Below are 18,290 nucleotides of genomic sequence, written 5' to 3' on the forward strand. Positions count from 1 at the left end.
TCGCGTGACGCGTCTGTTCATGTCATCCTCATGCATGTCAAGATAGCTTAGAGTGCAGTTTTGTCCAGGAACTTGTATTTTCTTTTCATGCTTGTGCTAGTGACTAGAATAGAGATGCACGTTCATTTTCATCTCATGCATCATGTGCTTGTTGCATCTTGTTGTGTTGTTGTTCATTGGATGCTATTTTTATGTTGGGTAGCACCGGGATCGTAGAACGAGTACGTGGATCCGGGAGAGTACGTGCAGGACAAACAAGAGCAGTTCCAAGCTGAGGACATCACACGCAAGATGATATGACCTTGATTCCATCTCTACACTTGTTATGCTAGATTCACGTTTCCTTCGTCATATGCTCGCTGCCTACCACTGAAATAATTGCCTCCTGATATTGCCATGAAACCCAAACACTTATCCCTTCCTAGCAAATCTTGAATGGCTAAGTAGGTTTTGCTCAGCTACTAATGTTGTTGTAGCTATCTTGTCTGCTACACTCATCTAGTTAAAACTATAAGAAGCTAAGTACTAGCGGCCTTTTGACAATGATGATGAAGAAAAGGCAAAGGGAAGTCTAGTTCACTACAGGTTTCACATGCATCTGTCATCTGTTGATGTTTGACTCTTTGTAAGATAATACCTCACACAAGATTAACATGGAGGGTGGTTTCAGACGCATAATTGAAACTGTAATTTTTATTTCTTGAACACAAGAAAGAGCTATGTGGTCATGTAACTTGTTTTCCTAGGGAACTACTACTTTCAGCCATCTTTGTTTACTCTTCAATAGTGAACACAAGAAGCTCTTGTACAATACGAAGTTGTATAGACAAACACCATGCTAACACCAAGGTGCAGTTTACAAATTTTAAGCAAAATTATCACTAGCCTCATCATACATCAAACCATACGGGTCAAGCAGCGAAAATTATCACTAGTCACTACAACATCATACATCAAGCAATAAAGATTTCAACCAAAGAGCACCTTATGAGTTTATCTACCTGACAAAACCATCAATTGCGCACATAACAGCATAAATAGCCAGAGAGCACCTCATGAGTTTATCTACAAAACATAATTGTTTTGCAATTTCGACCTGCAATAGAAGTATATATAATCATTTCACTATTTACTAACAAATAGAAGGACACACTAATGATTTCACTACACACCACGTGGACATGCAAACTTCCCTTACCACACTAGGTTTGAAGTTTATGAGTTAGCTTGGATTCGCAGATGCATATGTATGTGAACGTACATAATATGACAGACCAATATATGTGAGATGATGTATAACTGCAAATTCAGCAACATTGTGCTATGTTCAGCAACGATGAATCCATCCTGTAGTAAACTCCATGATGAGTATAACTCCAAATTCAGCAAATTCAGCAACGATGTGCTATGTTCCTTCATCCTGTAGTAAATAGGGAGCAGTGCATTGAAACAAATCCACGCATCAAAAGCCCAAAAGGTTAAATCCAAGGGGGGTACATACTGCAAACCGAGAGGGGATGAGCGAGACCATACCGGGGAGAGAGATCTTACCTAAAGCCAGAACCTAGAAGCTGCATGTGGATTACAAACTAGTTGGTGCTCGAACTGATGACGCAGCTCGCTGGGAACCCAAGCCTGAAATCTTCTAGGCAAGCCAACAAATCGCGTCGCTGCCAGGAGGAGGAATCCGACAAATCAAATGATTTTGATGGTTTGGATTTTGATTATGATCAAAAATTTATTACCTCCGCATCAAAACACAAGACATTTTTAGGCTAGTTTAGCCTACAAAAATGTATTTTATCTTTGTACAAGGATAGTACTTGATAGCAATGAAGAAATCAATCATAATGGTGTTCTATTTGCAATGAGTTGATACTCTTTGATGGAATGTCAGGAATCACTCATGATAATAAGGTTGTTGAGGGCCAGACTTTCTTGGGAATTAAAGTAACTAGAGACAGGATTAGGAATCGTATGCACTTGATTTTGGTGTGGCTTTTCGTTTCACCATATGCATATGTTGTGAAAGATATTTCTATAGTTTTACCAAATGATGGTAGTGTTACAGGATTGATAATTTGGAGCTGATTCTGAAAAATGATGTCTATTTGGGAGCTCCAAAACAGAAAATTGGATTTAGTGACTCTCTGTAAGTGTTCCTATAGTTTAGGCAGTTGGTATCCACTTGAAAATACATCTGGGCATTACAGTCCTATCTATATCATGAACAAATCTAAACCCATCCTGCTTCACGTGGCAAAAATAAACTACAGGAAAAGCGAATGTAAAGCTAACAGATACACAAAGGCTGCCCCTGGTCTTCTTCCATATCCAACTTTTGGCACAATCACGATGAAGACAGGTTTATGAATATCCTTACCGGTGGTTCTAGATCTGATGGGGCGAGGTTGAACTAGGCGGAGGCGTGAACTCTGTACGGCCGCTTTTGCCACAACAACAACCGCCATTAGTTGGAGGCCTAGATCTTGGACATGTGTCGCTTCTGCAGCTGCTTGTAGGATTCATGGATGGATTCAGGTCTAGCAAGTAACATGCACGCCCTGCGCGTTAATGGCAGGGGGATCGTTGATGAGGAACCAAAACTTGGAGGCATCAAGATTGGTACCGGAGCAGATGACGCCGCTCGCCTTGAAATCAATCCTAAAAACTTCAAGGCAAGGTAGGCGAGGGCGTCGACGGGGTTGGACACCACGAGCAGCAGCGCCTGCGGGGATCTGCAGTAGATTAAGCCCCAGATCTGCCCTGCGCCCGACCTGACAACGACGAGGTGAGGAGATAGCACCTAGGTGAAGGAGAGAGTTTGAGCGTGTGGGGCGGCAAGCCAGCAGGGTCGTGCGGTAGGCGAGGTCGTCTCCGGGGTTGGCTACCACTAGCAGCAGCACATCCGGGACGTGCCCCGCCATGGCTGTAACGCCATTCCATAGGGAAACTCTCCTCTGTAGTAGGTGGAGAGGCGGCCGACATGGTGGAGAACCCGGCGGCAGCGTGGTGGAGCGCGGGGGCGCGGTGGAGAGCCCGCGGTGGGGCCAACGACGCGGTGGAGCGCGGAGGCATGGTGAAGCGCGGGGGCGAGGTGGAGAGCCCGGCGGTGGAGGCCAACGGTGCGGGCGGTGGAGGCCAACGGTGCGGTGGAGCACGGGGGCACGGTGGGTAGCCCGGCGGCGCCGTGGTGGAGCGACGGAGACACCGGCGGCGGCGTGGTGGAGCGACGGACACACCGGTGGCGGCGTGGTGGACGCGGGGGCGTGGGGAATGAAGTTAGGGATGTGGCTGTGCGCGGGGTTGGTGATTTTGGGCGAAACCCTTGGCGCGTTGGGCCGGGTATTGGCGCGAAAAAATTGGCTCTTCGTGCGCGAGAGGCCCATAGCATCGGACAGTCGGTCGGGATTATTTGCCGACCGATGGTCCATGGGTTATAATGGATTTCCCAACCGATAAGTGGATGGTATAGAGTGTAGCATTGCCGACCGATGATGGGTCACCGTATAGAGTTTTCCCGACCAACGATCCATTAGAATTTTTCCTAGCTGACTATCGGTCGGCAATCGTGACTTTTTCCCAACACCCGTCAGTAGGGAATACAGTGTCGTGGTGTAGTGCACGTTCGGGGTTGTTATGGGGACCCCCTTGATAAGTCGCGTAGTGTTAAGACTTGTCCGACTTGTCCGGCAGGACCCAACATTGGTGTTAATTTGCTAATCACTTAATAGTAATCTGCATAGGGAATGATCACCCCGAGGAACCTTAATCAACAACCCGGGACAGTGCTCCTCATGAGTGTTGGTCCAACCTGGTCTGCCTGCGGGGCCACCACAAGGAAACTTGAGGTTTGGTTCTCGTAGCTAGTTCCATCCGTCGTGTCCTGTGACTGAGATACGCTTCTCTTATCGGGGTCGTCGACACGAGGGGAGGTCCTGCTAGTCTTGTCTTACCTTAGCGTTATATCTTGCGTATAGGAATCCCGGTGAAGCTTTGGTTCTCCCCGGAGTTGAGGTTTTCCTCTAAGGAATCCGACGAGATCACGCGATTCGTGATAGAGGATTACTTTGCAGCCTGTGACCGTTTGTGATGGACTAGTTGGAGCACCCCTGCAGGGTTTAATCTTTCGGAAAGCCGTGCCCGCGGTTATGTGGCAACTTGGAATATTTGTTAACATCCGGTTATAGATAACTTGAACTACTTATAATAAAATTGCCAACTGTGTGAGTAACCGTGACTGTCCCCTTCGGAGACCTCTCTTCGATCGGGAACACGGTGGGGTTATGATTGACGTAAGTAGGTGTTCAGGATCACTTAGTGATCAGCTAATCATCGGTCGCTAGTATAGACCACCTTCAGTTCATGTTCTACATAAGATAGCCACCATATGCTTAGGATGTTGCAAACCTAAACACTGAACCTTCCTTACCTAATAACTTGACTAGTTCTGGCACCGAGGTCATAGATTGTTGAGTCCGTGTGGCTCACAGATTACTTCAACACACCAACAGGTACAGGTACCCCCGACTCAGGTGATCCCGATGACATGTAGCTGGCGTGGCAGTACGATGAGGAGAACGACTGCATGTACGTGAACTATCGAGAAGACTGAGGCGTGGTCGTGATCGTGGGCAAGCATGTAGGGTAGCATAGCCATTTCTCATGTTTTGTAGTCCCTAGCGGGACTACCTTGTTTGAATAAATGCGTGATGTAACTCTGATATTATTTATGAGATGGCAGTTGAATTCCTAATTGTCATTCTATTATTATGTATGTGCTATGTTACCGTGCTTGCGAAACGCTTAGATGCGATTCTTTCCATTTTGGGGCCTCGTTCCCTAAATCGGAAAGGACCGCATCTTAGTCGTTACAAACCGGGACCAATGGCCCATGATGCCCGGCTGGCGCCCTGGCCTCACGAACCGGGACCAATTAATGACATCATAGGTCCCGATTCGTGGGTGAACCAGGACTAATGGGATTGCAGGCCCTGGACCAAAGCCATCTTTTCTACTAGTGCCCGTGAATTAGATGTGGAAGACAAGTTGTTGGTCAACTGAGAGGAAAGTATCCTTATCATTGATAATACCACTCATGAAGATGCAATACTTTCCTAAACTGCATGGCCGGTTGATGTTCATCTTAATATGTTCTAAGTGGCTTATTGAAGCAGAGATGTTGTCCCGCGGAACATCTTTTGAAGAACACACCTATATGAGTCTGATTGTTAACGTCGCAATCTATGAGAGTAGGGTGCTCTCTAGTAAACTCATGAAAGGTCTCGGAGTATGACGCATAAGCTCCACCCGCGAGGAAGTCTCACGGTAGCCTAGTATCAGTCAAGGCTCCGTGTGAAGCTAGATTCGCAGAAAACTTACAGTTCAAGGCCTAGTCCACTGTTCAAGTTTCTTACTAGTGTAGCATAGAGTTCTAGGTGACAGTTCAACTTAACAGTCTCCGATGCAGTATCAGTATATAAAATAGTGTTTTGGAACCAAAGGCAAATCTTGTGTGCCTCTCGGATCTGGTGGTGAATTGCTGAAATTTTATCTATTTTGGGCCAGCCCAATAATAATTTCAGAAATTCCAAATAAATCTTAGATGCCCACGCAGCCCATTCGTACAAGGCAAGAGATGGAAAAGTTTAGTCTCACATTGCTAGTTTAGTGGGAGTTGGACCTCCTTATAAGGAAGGATGTTTCCACACATGTATGAGCTTGAGAACAAAAGAGACATACACGCGCGCTCCTCCTCCGCCGCCGCCGCCCGCCTCGTCACGACGCGCCGTGGGTTGCCCATATGAGCCGAGCGAACTAAATTTCGCTGACTTCTCGCCTCCTTCCACCGCAGGTCGGGATAGTAGGCCTCTAAAACTGCACCTATTTGAGTCCTGTACCGGAGAAGAATGACAAGGATTTTGGGGAGCGCGACTACTGACTTCTTCATCATGGATTCCGACGACTACTTCCCCGACGTCGACAACCTCTTCGCCGACATGGTTGGCGAGAACACCGATCCCAAGACAAGTCGGCGAAGAGGTTGTCGATGTCAGGGAAGTAGTCGTCGGAATCCATGATGAAGAAGAAGTATATGAATGCCCATTGATAGGTACAACCACAAATGTGCTTGAAAAAAGCAACAAAGTTGGAATATATCATTACAATGGTAGGTGAACGTCAGAACGAGATGGCCACGGCGACTAACCATAGTGATGCTTGTATTTAAAGTATGCTTATGTGAGATTATGTTAATGGTACCAGGTGGAGAACCCGTGCCACCACCAGCCAGCGTGTCCTTCTCCGTCATTTCCACACACTACCTCCTCCTACTTAACCACCCCACGTCCACACGCCACCCCCGCTCCTAATCCATTCGTAATATCCGCCTAACAAAACACCACCACCTGGCTAAACACGCGGCCAGCAGTTTTGACCTCTGACCGTGTCACTGCGTCCGCGAAATATCTGCACCATGGAGATGGAGGCCTCGCCGCCGAGCTCGCTGCGGCGCAGGCTGCGGGCCACGGTGTGCTGCTGCTTCGGCTACGGCGACCGGGGGCAGTGGGGCAGGCGGGGCAGCCGCGGCGTCGGCAGGTACGACCCGCTCAGCTACGCGCTCAACTTCGACGAGGGCCCCGACGACGGCGACGACGACGTCGACTACGACGACTTCAGCGACGGCGGACTCCTCTACCGTAGCTTCCCCTCGCCGCCGCCGCCGCCTCAGCCGACCCGGGCGCGGCCGTTGTCTGTGCCGCCGCCGGCCGTCGCAGCCGCGTAGATCTGTTGGTAGCTCGGCCATATGCGTATGCTTTGTTCGGTGTGTCTTCGGCCGTTTCATCTCCATGTTTGCTGTGTGTGTGTAACTTATAGCTAAAGATGCTGGTCACGTTTCACGTTTCATTTGTATCGACAGATCAGTGTTAGTTTCTCCATGAGATCATAGCCAAGCCGCACTGCTGCACGCACGGTCTACAACACCGATTGATCACGTGGATCGGCTAATGGATTTCGCGATCAATTCTATTGTCGAAGAGCGCTTTCATTCTGACGGAGAGGGCGTGGAAGGCTAGCAAGAAAAACAAGGGTATTCGATCGCTCCAAATTAAAGCAGCTGGTGGGGGAAAATATATGTCGTCAACTAGTAGGGCGGAGAGACAGAGCGGGGCAACAAGGGTGGCGCCAAATAATTGGACGATGCTCTACTGATTCATTTTGGACCGTGGAAAGTAGAACGAGAGACAAAACACAGACATATAAAAGTAAATCCTTGATCTTTCATTAGGTGATTGTAGATATTTATACAGATAGAAGGGGTGCCTTGAAGAGGCATCCGTTCAGGAGAGATGGCATGAACCCACGCGGCGGTTCTGCGGTTGGTACAAGGGAAGATTCCCTCATAATTAACACATGTTAATTAAGTTTTAACACTCTACTTAATCTATCCTTGTTTAAAAAATATCATAATCTCGAAAGGTCTTCTCTGAAAACCCTGTGGAAAAAATGTGAGGAGTATAGTGTTTGATATGTTGCTAAAACTCCTTCAAACCCACTGAAAAAAATAAGAAAAAAATGATGCAGCATATAATAGTTGTTGTCTTCATTAACTCAATATGTGAGAACCATAGAGTTTAGAGGATAATAAATATGTCGTATATACTTTCTTAAAAATCCCGATGGGGAAAACAGAAAGTAGGACATATGATCTCATGTTGATATTACCTCATTAAAAACCTTTATGAGAACTTCTATAATAAACTCATGAAGATAAAAAGAGTATAATATCACTACTAGAAAAACAGCTATAGACAATATGGACACTAATGACGACTATACATGTGGTGCGCCATTACTAAATAGTAATGGCACACCATGTGTAGGTGCGTCATTAGTGACCAAAATAGTAATGGCGCACCAGGTGAAAAATGCGACATTACTAAGTTTGACCAAGGTTTGATCCAGTCATACACATAGTAATGGCGTACTTTGTATAGGTGCGTCATTACTAAGTTGACATAGTAATGGCGCACCTTCAGAAAGTGCGTCATAACTATGTGTATGACTGGGTCAAACTTAGTAATGTCGCACTTCGGGTAAATGTGTCATTACTAAGTTGACATAGTAATGATGTACCTATACAAAGTGCACCATTACTAACTTTGACCAAGGTTTGACCAAGTCATACACATAGTAATGACGCACTTTGTATAGGTGCGTCATTACTACATGCACCCGCTGGACCGCCTTTTCGGTTAAAAAAATAAAAGAAAATAATGGAAATGTCAAAAAAATAAAAGAAAATAAGTTTCTCATGTGATATGTGGTCTAGTTGTTGGGAAAATTTACAAAAATGAATTTCGACTTTATTTGCAAAATCTCTCTGGAATTTAGTAAAATGGGCATAACTTTTGCATACGAACTCGGATTAAAAGCTTTTTATATGAAAAATCATCTACTCGAAAAGTTACATCCGAATTCAATCGGGGGGTCCCCGTTGAAGATTTTTAGAATCCCCAAAAACCTAACAGAATAAAAGATACGGGGCTTTTAAGATCTAGAGGGGGGGAAATAGAAAAAAAATCAAACTTAGTAATGTCGCACCATTTGCTAGGTGCGCCACTAGTAACAGCAAAAAAATTGGTTTCGTATTTATTTATTTTTGAAAAAAATGTTCGAAATGTGATACATAATATGACCAGAAAGTTTGAAATATTTTTTAAAAATTTCGTCACACTTATAACATGAACAAAGTCCTAAACATCAACAAGGTTTAATAGGATTGATATGATAGATATATCAACAAGTGTTTGTTAAGTGAGCTGGTGCTCGGGTTGGATAGAACTGAGAAGTTAAGCGTGCTGGGGCTGGAGTAGTATGAAGATGGGTGACCTTCCGGGAAGTTTGACCATGAAGTGCGATTTGACTTGAGATTAAGCCATAGTGACCCCAGATTAAGAAAAAAGGAAAAAATATGGAAAAAAAATTGTTAGTAATGGCGCACTCTTCATGAGAGGGCTACCACACCTAGTAGGAACACTAAGCTTGTCTATGATGCCTTTGGTATTGCTTAACCTGTTTGCATCCGAACAACACAAGAAAACATTATCATTGAGATAATGGTTGGTGGATGTAGTCGTGAGGTCTGTTTTGAAAACTCTTCATGAGAGGGCTACCACACCTAGTAGGAACACTAAGCTTGCTTATGATGCCTTTGGAGATATCGATAGATATTCTTGAGTCCCAACCAATTGCGTTTGGTGGATCCAATGGCCTTATGGAACGTGAATCCAATATCTCATTTCCATTGTCTCTTGGTCTAAATAGATCTTTCTCTACGTCTAGATAATGAACTGCCATGAGAATTATGGATGGATAAGATTTGTCCACAATGAACTTCTCCAATATATTTTGGATATAGAAAACATAGTATACCATAATGCATGAATAAAGGTGCTCAAGTTGTAGTAACGAGCGGTATTTTGGTTTACCCAAATCCTTCATTTTAAACTCGGAAAATGCTTTGCATCTATAGTCTAAGAAGACTCCAACGTCAGACCTGTGGAAGGTCGTCGATCTATTCCAAATCTGACGTTGGATATTATACCTCCTTTTATAATAAATAAGGAAATACTTAAAAAAGACCCTGGCAACGTATGCGCGTAATCTCCTCCATAATCCCCTCTTTCCAATCGGGACACGGCGTCTGCAGCTCCTCCTCCATCCCGTGCTCACCCGAGTTCGCTCGTCTCATCCGATCTCCTTCCGGCCCCCGTGGTCCTCCTTTGCTCCTCGTCGTCGACCAGCTGGCCAGCTCTCCCATCCCGCCCGCTCCTCCTTATATCCTCCTCGTCGACCTTCTGCTCCTCCTTCTCTCCTCGTCATCGCACAGATTGATAGTGCACCATCTTGGCAATAGTGATTTGAGGCCTCATCCTCAACATCGATTCATGGATCGGCTAGTTAGAAATCAGCTGCCGGAGTAGCCTTGGTGGGCTGGAGAACTGGCAGTGGGTTGCAACCCACCTCCTATTCGAAGTATCCATCTCCAAATCGAAGGTATTGCACTGCTTCAATCGCCCTTGATTTGATGATTTCTATTTTTTTTCCATGGAATTTCCTTTGTAATTCATCCAACAGCCGATTACTCATTGTAATTTATGCTCATCCTCTGGCTAGTATTCATGAAGATCATGTGTTAGGTCCTTCATGTGTTGATGAAGTTTTTACATGATTCGATCGCCCATAGTTACGTACACATCAAACATGCCTATTATGCGGTTTCAATAGTCAGTGCTTCCAATTAATATGACTAATGTTGGAAAGTTTTCTTTCATTGCTTCCGTTTATAAAGGTTCCAAAAATATGCATCCCCGGTTGCCGGAAATATTTTCTGTTTTATGTTTCAAAATTTGATGCTTCCACCTTACATTAATATTCTGCTTCTTAATTCATACTTTTGTTTCTAGATCATAGATGATCTTCTAAATTTAGACGGAATTGCATCATGTGTGTGTGCATGCCACCCCCACACTGACGGCTCGCTTCGTAGCCCCATTGGCGGTAGGCATGTATGACTCCACCAAACCGTGGTGCATCCTCAACTTGTTCTATGCTTTTGTTTCATTGCGATCTAGTAATACATATCCACAAACAAGCACATGATCGGGCAGCATTGAAGTTCAAATTTGCTCATGTTTGTGTGTATTGTTATTTAAACTGAACTCTGTTGGTTGGGTTAAGTTGAAACTATTTTAATTTCATATCTTTTCACGCTTTTATTTATGTTCCTGCATTATAATGGTGATGAACTATGTTGCTTTCACAATTTTTTGCATCCATATCTTTCGTGCAATCTTGATGTTTTGGGTTTTCAAATTTCAACGCTACCAGTCAGTATATGTTGTTATACCAACTAAAGGTTGCTTAAGAGCATCCACACTTTCAAGATCTCCTATAGTTCTTCTTATGTACTGGTCGATTATATGCAAGTTTTCTTTCTTCTATTTTTGCTACAAAGATTCGATGCTTTATATATATCCAATATGTGCTTCATCACCATGTTTTTTTGCTACATATATTTGATGCTTCATGTATATCCAATGCATGATTTATCACCAGGGAGCAGGAGGATCATCAGGAAGGATGCACGACCACCATCACAAGGAAGCACGGACCCATATTGACGTTGTTCCTATCTCTTGGACCGGTAGCAGAAGAGAACACATCCACCATTTGAAAAAAGCACACCCACCATTTGAAGAAAGCACGACCCTCGGTTAACAGTGCACCAGGGTCGCTCCATTCATGTTGCTCCTCTCCAATCCCTTGGGCTGTCAGAAAACAAAGAAAGCACAACCACCATTATAATGCGGGAAGCATGCCTACCACTGGAAGGAAGCACGTCCACCATGGAAAGGAAGCATCGTCACCATTGGATGGACAGCATCGCCAGGATGGATGGACGCCATAGAAAGGAAGCACAACCATCATATATAGGAAGGACACGTGCCATCATTTGATCACCGGTCGGTGGTGCATTATGCCTAGATGGCTAGTTTTATATGGAAGCAGAGGGGGGCTTGCTTTGGATGCCTATTCTAATATAACTGGAAGCAAAATTCCAACCTGTTCAGACCGACACTGCTAAAATAGTAATAAAGAGTTATATTTGGAAAACATATTTGTTTTGTTGGAAGCAATATAAGGAATCCGATGATAACCAATGAAGCTTTGTTATTCTTAAAAAAAATAGGGGCATTTAAAAAAAATGCATGAGGTGTCTCACATGGAACATGTTTCCACCAACTTGAAGAAGTGTTTCGCTAAAAAATGTTTCCATCACATAACATAAATATGTGTCCATTTGTTGAAAAAAAATGTTTGCATTGAGGACAAGTGATGCTTCTGTGGCATGTGATCGACATAGATTGAGAAAAGGCTTCCCTATGAGGTGGTATGTTGATGGAATAGAAACAATATGGTAGTATGTTGGAGATTTATCCCCTAGAATTGAAGAATCGTTTACGAGATTTACCCCTAGAATTTGGAGATCTATTTTCTAAACAAACATATGTGTTTCTTCTCACAAATAATGCTTCCATCACATGAGTGCCTGAATCAGGTAATCTGACGTGATTTAAGGAAGCATGCAACTACTAGTACTGACAAACAACGTTCAGGGAGGTAGTATCGAATGGAGAGAGAAATAGCCCGAGCGGTAGTTGCGTGAGCAGTTACGAAGCACTCAATTAGCCGCTATAGCTAATCCCATGCAGGGCTAAACTAGTAGTAGATCAGCTAATCCCATGCAGGGCTAAACTAGTAGTAGATCAGACGTAGGTCCTGCTTCCGTTCCGACAGCCTACGATTAGTCTGATAGGATGTAAAGTATCAATGGTCTGATGCCTAACGGTGTCCTTTAAACTCCGTCACTTAGATGATTACATTTGTCGTCATTGCCGACACACAAACATGGATAAGACAACTCAATATACAAAATTATATATATGACTCTTATTTACGCGTATATCACCTAGGCAGAACGGATGAACCGCTAAGCAGAGCCACCACATTGACAGGTACATACGCAAGTGATCATCCGTATATATGAGCTTTTACAAATACTACTGCATAACTTAGCCTTCCAGCCTTCCAGTACATCTTAAACAGAACGGTTTCGTTTCAGACCATGGCACACCCACAAAACACCCAATCCGTGTTTCTCTAACATAATTGTTACATGATGAATCGAATATACAAGTACATACACCAATGCAATGCTCCCTTCCGTTCCTCGGTTATACAACACGGGCTTACACAAATTACATTAGCAAAACACTCACACTGCACGTCCAGAGCCACTACCACTTTTAGTCAACTATTACTGATGACTTCTTCGCCAATGAACGGGTCGTCTTCGTATCTAGTTGCCCCACCAGAGAGAAAGAGGAGAGAGGGGTAGAGGATATACTGCAGCACTCTTCATGATAAAGGTTGTATTGTTTACATCTAGTTTGTTTCATCTGGGACCCAGTCTACCACGATTGCTCCGCGCCGTCATTACCTGTAACGTTTCTTTTTTTACATGCATAAAAGGAAGCCATAAACAAGAATGTGCAAGCTTGTCAAGGAAAAGGAAAAATATGGTTTTTCCCGCATGCTACCTTTTCTTCTTGGTTTTTTCACTAGAGGAAGCTGTGTTGCTGCTGTGCCAGTTCCGTTTGCGTTGGTTGATGAACCAATTATTGATCTGCTTCAGTTGTAACCCTGTCTCCTGCACCAGGCGAGCCTTGTCGTCTTCCTGGATGGGTCAGGCAGGAATTGTTTAGTAATACACAGAAACTAATAGCAAAATGAAGCTTGGAGATAGTAGTGTCACGTACAGTAGGGTACGGCCACTTGGAATGAGCTTGCCACCAGGCTTTCAATGTAGCTGCAGTATCCCCAGGAAGTTTACCAGCTCTCCTCTTTCGCATGATCTCCTCCCTGATATCAACCAGCTTTTCTTTGTACCCCTAAGAGGTAGGAAGTTTTTGGTCAACATTATGTCATGAATGAGGCAACGAAGAATTTTTAGGCTGCATTGTTACCTGTTTAAGCTCGCTCTTCAGCTCATGTCGAACACGTTCAATCAACGACCGTTCACCCTCGGTCAATATCAGGGGACCAAAGCCCATACCATCTGACCCATCATTTCCATCAAACATGTTGGTCTCACTATCCACTTGGTTATCCTCATCATCAGACATAGTCGCTCCAGTGCCTTCGCCAGGAGATGCCCCTGCAGGATCAATCAACAGAAGAACAACTCAGTTTTCCATTTATTCTATTCATGATAATCAACACTTTCTTCAGGATATCCTCAAAAAATATGTGTTCTAATTGTAAAACATATAAACATCTGAAGACTAAACCATCCTAAGAAATGTGCAGTTAAGTTCCAAAGTGATAAAAAGTCTGCCCTGCGAGGCTGTGAAACATCTGAAGACTAAACCATCCTAAGAAATTGTAAAACATATAATCAAGGCGTGCAAAGCGAATTCCTTGTCAACATTTTAGTATAAAAAGTCTGCCCTGCGAGGCTGTTAGGTTAATTAAATTGTTGCTAAAGCCTCAAACATGACATTAAAATTCTGACATGTGTGGCCCACAAAAGCACACAAAATGGAAGAAAAAAATAGAAGCATAATAAGTCAACTTTAAGCTATGGAAAAGACTTTGTCGGGCAGACTAGAGCATCCTAACTATTCATTCATCGCAACAGACAGCAGCTATTAAAAGTCAGACCCTTCCCACCCAAATATGCTCGATACCTATTCGTTGTTAAATAAATCCAAACTAACTGTCCAGTTACATCTATTTCATGAATGGGTCCTGATTTCATAAATATCTTAACTGGATTAAGTAATGTGGCTTCTACGTGTGCACTAACTATAGTATACCTAAGAAGATATCCCTTCATTTTGTATTGTAAGGACCAAGATTTTCATAATGATAAGACGTGCATGTTACTTTATTGATGTTTAAGTCGTTTCCCACATTTATCAAACTTTCCTTCTCCTTTATTACAAGGATCAATTCACTAGCTATTCCCACTGCAAATTCCAATGCATTTTATAATTAAAAATGGAGAGCGTAAGTATAATAACACATGGCTCAGATCTGTGGTCGTGAATGGTACTTTTGAGTGTCAAAGTTAATGATAGCATTGGAACTTAATGACAGCATTAGATCTTATTTTGGATGTTATGTTGGTCATGAATGCCCTTTCATTTTAACATTCCTGCTAATTACCTGCATAAAATGGTACAACTGCCACAGGAAAATGGTTTATTTGTTAGCTTTGTACCACATCTGATGGATCATGGCATAGCAATATTGCAGCATGCTGATGATACCATCTTATTCATACAAGATGAGCTGGAAGGTGCCAGGAATCTGAAGCTGCTGCTTTACATGTTTGAACGAAATTAAGGTCTGAAAATGAATTTGCAGGAAAGCGATGACAAGGGGCAGATGTATGCTGATAGGGAGAGCGGCCTATTAAGTATTTGGGGTAGCAGTGTGTAGTAGCCGGTTACATGTGGCTGACTGGGTGTCATTGGACGTTGGAGGAAAAACAGACTGATGGATGGAAAGGAGGAACACTATCGCTGGCACAGGAAAATTGTGTTTTCGATAAAATTTGACCAAAAATGGGCTGACACTGTATTCAAGACATTTCAAAAATCTGCTAGGGCAAACTGTGTGAAACTTTCCAAGAATGATCACTATATTAGCGTTAATTTTACAGAATTTTTCAAAATTTCCTGGACAGTTCCATTCTTTTGACAAAAATTTGACTAAAAAGACCTGAAAATTTCAGGGTATTTTTAAATATGTTATGCCAAATTGTGTGAAACTTTCCCAGAATGATCACTATATTGGTGTTGATTTTAAAGATTTCTTTGGACACTTCCATTTTTTGACACAATTTGATCAAAAATGGGTTAAGTGACTACACTGACGTGGCTCTGGCTGGCCAGTCAACGGGTCAAAACTAGGTCTACTTAGTGAAAAGCAGTTTTAGGGGAGAGAAGGGTTGATTCCTAGCCGGTTTTGATAGTTCAGGGTTGATTCTTAGACGATTTCAGAGTTCAAGGTTGAATCTTAGACAAATTGAAGAGTTCAAGGTTATCGTATGAGCTGCCAAAGACAACTATTGGTGGTATGAACAAAACAATCAGGAAGTTTTTCTGGCAAGGTGGCTACACCAAAAGGAAATACCATATGGTAAGGTGGCTTATAATATGTAGACCCACGAAGAAAGGTGACCTGGGCATTCATGACTTGAAAAATTCAATATCAACCTGTTGCGTAAGGTGGCCAGGGCATTCATGACTTGGCAGGTCTTCAAAACGCCAATGATCGAGCAGCACTAGAGATGTCGACGGTGGTGCTAGAGATGTCGGAAGTATGATGATCGTACGCATGAAGCTGGAGGTCAAACCTTGCATATTACTCATCCTGGACCTGCTGAAGAAGATGACCGAGACTCTTTTGATGGATGCTCACCCTTGCTGTTCGTGATACTGGGACATGATCCACGAGAGCAGATCTTACCTCCATCCTCCACTCCTCAAGTCCTGGCTAGCTAGATATTTGTTTCTTACTCGTACAAATTTAGGGTTAGATATTTATTTGTGATTTGTCACGTGTGAATTCAGTGTGACAGTTGGTAAGATTTTATTGGGTTGATCTACTTTTGTGACTTTGTATCTTTGCATGATAAATTGCTTACTATTACTTCAAATTTCAGCAGTCATGTCAGCTATGAAGTATGCATCCCGTCGTGAGGAAGGAAAAAGAGAAAATGAGTACATTAGTTGACAGAATAACAAGAACGATCCATGGACCATGGATAATTGTTGACATCAACACGGATGGTAACAATGTGAGTGATCATGAGCACATATTTAATTCATTACAGAATATGCTATTCTTGATGAGGTACCAATTTTCAGGGTATAATATGTGGTATAAATTATTTGATAAGAATATTTCTTGTGCATGCACTCTACATGTTAATTGGCAAAAAATCATACATGCATATATCGGTTAATATGATGTTTTATATGATTGGGCCTCGGATTCTAGTTTCGCCCCGGGCCCCCAAAATCTCAGGACCGGACCTGTTTTTGGTTTCCAAATTATTGAAATCACCATGCAGTAGATTGGAGAATTTCTGCCACCCTGCTCAAGCAATATACACAGAAAAGCTTTCATTTACCTGTTAGACTCTGTAAGGATTGTTCAAGCTCCCAGCAGCCCATCACCGCTTCCATTGCGTGAACACGTACATGCTGCTGGAGCTGTTCTTTAAATGAACAGAGAAGCAATACATAATGTGTCTGCAAGCCAGTGAAGGACAATTAGAATCCACAAGCAGGATTATACCCAGAGAAAAACATTATGCTAGATGTAAGCAACATATTCATTTCTTAGAAGATATACGAGTATCTGAAAAGAAGAGGAAATTCTAGTAATGCGCAACATAAAAGCATTGTAGATGATCAGTAGCCGTAAGGGCACTACTAAAGAAGATCGAAGTAAAGACAGAAATGGGCAATTCATATAGACGAGCACGTATGCTAGTATAGTACTCCCTCCATCCCAAAATAAGTGTCTTAAGCTTAGTACAACTTTGTACTAGAGCTAGTACGAAACTGAGACAGTTATTTTGGGACAGAGGGAGTATGGCATTTCAGGTCTGCCAAATAAGTTGTTAGTACGCTGTAAACCACAAAAAGGTCCACCACCCATGGCGTATCTACACTGCTTCAACAGGTATGGTGCCACTATATCGATGAACCCTAGTCGTACCTGCTTTGGCTTCATTTCTACTTCATACGAAACAAATCAATAAGGAAATTGCAGCAGTGTTGTTATAATAACCAGCAGCCTCTAGTCAGATCGACCCTCCCACGTTCGCCACACGGTGCACATCACAAACCCATCACCAGCCCTACTCAAAACCTATGCAAATTTTATCCCAATTCCGAATTCCAATTGTTCACACGAAGCATATACACACACCCTAACAAGGCAGGCACGGCACCAGGTGGCATGGTAACGCAGGAAAAAAATAAAGGGCAGGGGCGCGAAAGCCATAGATACCATGAAGAGGTCGAGCTCCTCGCCTCCGGAGGGCCCGCCCGCGGCGGCGGCGGCGGCGGCGAGCGGGGGCGGGCGGGCCGCGATCTGCGCGTCGATGCGGGGGAGCTGGTCGACGGGGGTGGCGACGCGGAGGCAGGCGACGTGGGCCTCCAGGAGCCGCTCGTACAGCGGGTGGGCCGCGACGGCCGCCTTCTCCCTCTCCCCGCCGCCGCCGCCGGGGGAGAAGCTAGGGTTTGGCGACGAGGCGGCGGCCGCGGCAGCCGCCGCCGCGTCCATCGCGAGCCCGTGGTCCGGGTAGTGGAACGACATCGAGCCCTCCGTCGCCGCGTCGTCGGGTGGCGAGGTGGAGGGAGGCAGGCGGAGGCGGGGCGCTCAGGGGGGAGAGGAGGCGCAACGACCTCGGCGGTTGTGGGTTTTGGTTGGTGGGGGTGGGAGGGACGGGCGGAGTGGATGACTGATGGCAGGGTGGGTTGGCGTCCTTGTCGCAGCTGACGACTGTCCGCGAGCGGGCGAGACGACGAGCTCGTCAAAGTATGTGAGGTGTGGACTGCAGAGACGTGCACCCTACGGCGTCGATACCGACGAGGAGATACAGCTGCTGGCCGCCGTCGAGACCAAATTACAGTTAAAAA

General features: G+C 44.2%; 2 protein-coding genes and 1 long non-coding RNA gene across 4 annotated transcripts; 1 reads left to right on the forward strand and 2 right to left on the reverse strand.

Moving 5' to 3' along the window:
- The first annotated feature begins 6,123 nt into the window (after nucleotides 1–6,123).
- Nucleotides 6,124–6,938, forward strand: LOC123402892. The gene has a single exon (XM_045096859.1). The coding sequence runs from the start codon at nucleotides 6,476–6,478 to the stop codon at nucleotides 6,782–6,784; it is 309 nt and encodes a 102-aa protein (XP_044952794.1). The 5' UTR covers nucleotides 6,124–6,475; the 3' UTR covers nucleotides 6,785–6,938.
- A 5,648-nt stretch (nucleotides 6,939–12,586) lies between these two features.
- Nucleotides 12,587–18,082, reverse strand: LOC123402147 (homeobox protein knotted-1-like 2). 2 transcript variants are annotated; one of them, XM_045096027.1, is made up of 6 exons: nucleotides 17,659–18,082; nucleotides 16,772–16,892; nucleotides 13,593–13,783; nucleotides 13,386–13,517; nucleotides 13,167–13,303; nucleotides 12,587–13,066 (listed from the first exon to the last, which is right to left on the reverse strand). In XM_045096027.1, exons 1-6 carry the CDS (start codon nucleotides 17,965–17,967, stop codon nucleotides 13,063–13,065), a joined length of 894 nt encoding a protein of 297 aa, XP_044951962.1. In that variant the 5' UTR covers nucleotides 17,968–18,082; the 3' UTR covers nucleotides 12,587–13,062. The 2 variants fall into 2 exon arrangements, with proteins under 2 accessions (XP_044951962.1, XP_044951961.1); XM_045096026.1 differs by having other exon boundaries at nucleotides 12,587–13,077.
- LOC123402148 lies at nucleotides 15,053–16,765 on the reverse strand. The gene is made up of 2 exons (XR_006611241.1): nucleotides 16,057–16,765; nucleotides 15,053–15,978 (listed from the first exon to the last, which is right to left on the reverse strand). It is a non-coding gene; the product is annotated as an uncharacterized LOC123402148 (long non-coding RNA).
- Nucleotides 18,083–18,290: the final 208 nt, after the last annotated feature.

This window comes from Hordeum vulgare, chromosome 6H, assembly GCF_904849725.1.
Source record: "Hordeum vulgare subsp. vulgare chromosome 6H, MorexV3_pseudomolecules_assembly, whole genome shotgun sequence".
NCBI classification, from domain to species: Eukaryota; Viridiplantae; Streptophyta; class Magnoliopsida; order Poales; family Poaceae; genus Hordeum; species Hordeum vulgare.

What these genes read in the sequence shown, in the direction of transcription:
- LOC123402892 (XM_045096859.1), top strand. Translation starts at nt 6,476, where the DNA reads ATGGAGATGGAGGCCTCGCCGCCGAGCTCGCTGCGGCGCAGGCTGCGG.
- LOC123402147 (XM_045096026.1), bottom strand. Translation starts at nt 17,967, where the DNA reads ATGTCGTTCCACTACCCGGACCACGGGCTCGCGATGGACGCGGCGGCG. An exon ending in AGGAGCTCGACCTCTTCATG is followed by an intron (nt 16,893 to 17,658) that starts GTATCTATGGCT and finishes ACTGGCTTGCAG; the next exon opens with ACACATTATGTATTGCTTCT. An exon ending in CCAAGTGGCCGTACCCTACT is followed by an intron (nt 13,304 to 13,385) that starts GTACGTGACACT and finishes TGACCCATCCAG; the next exon opens with GAAGACGACAAGGCTCGCCT.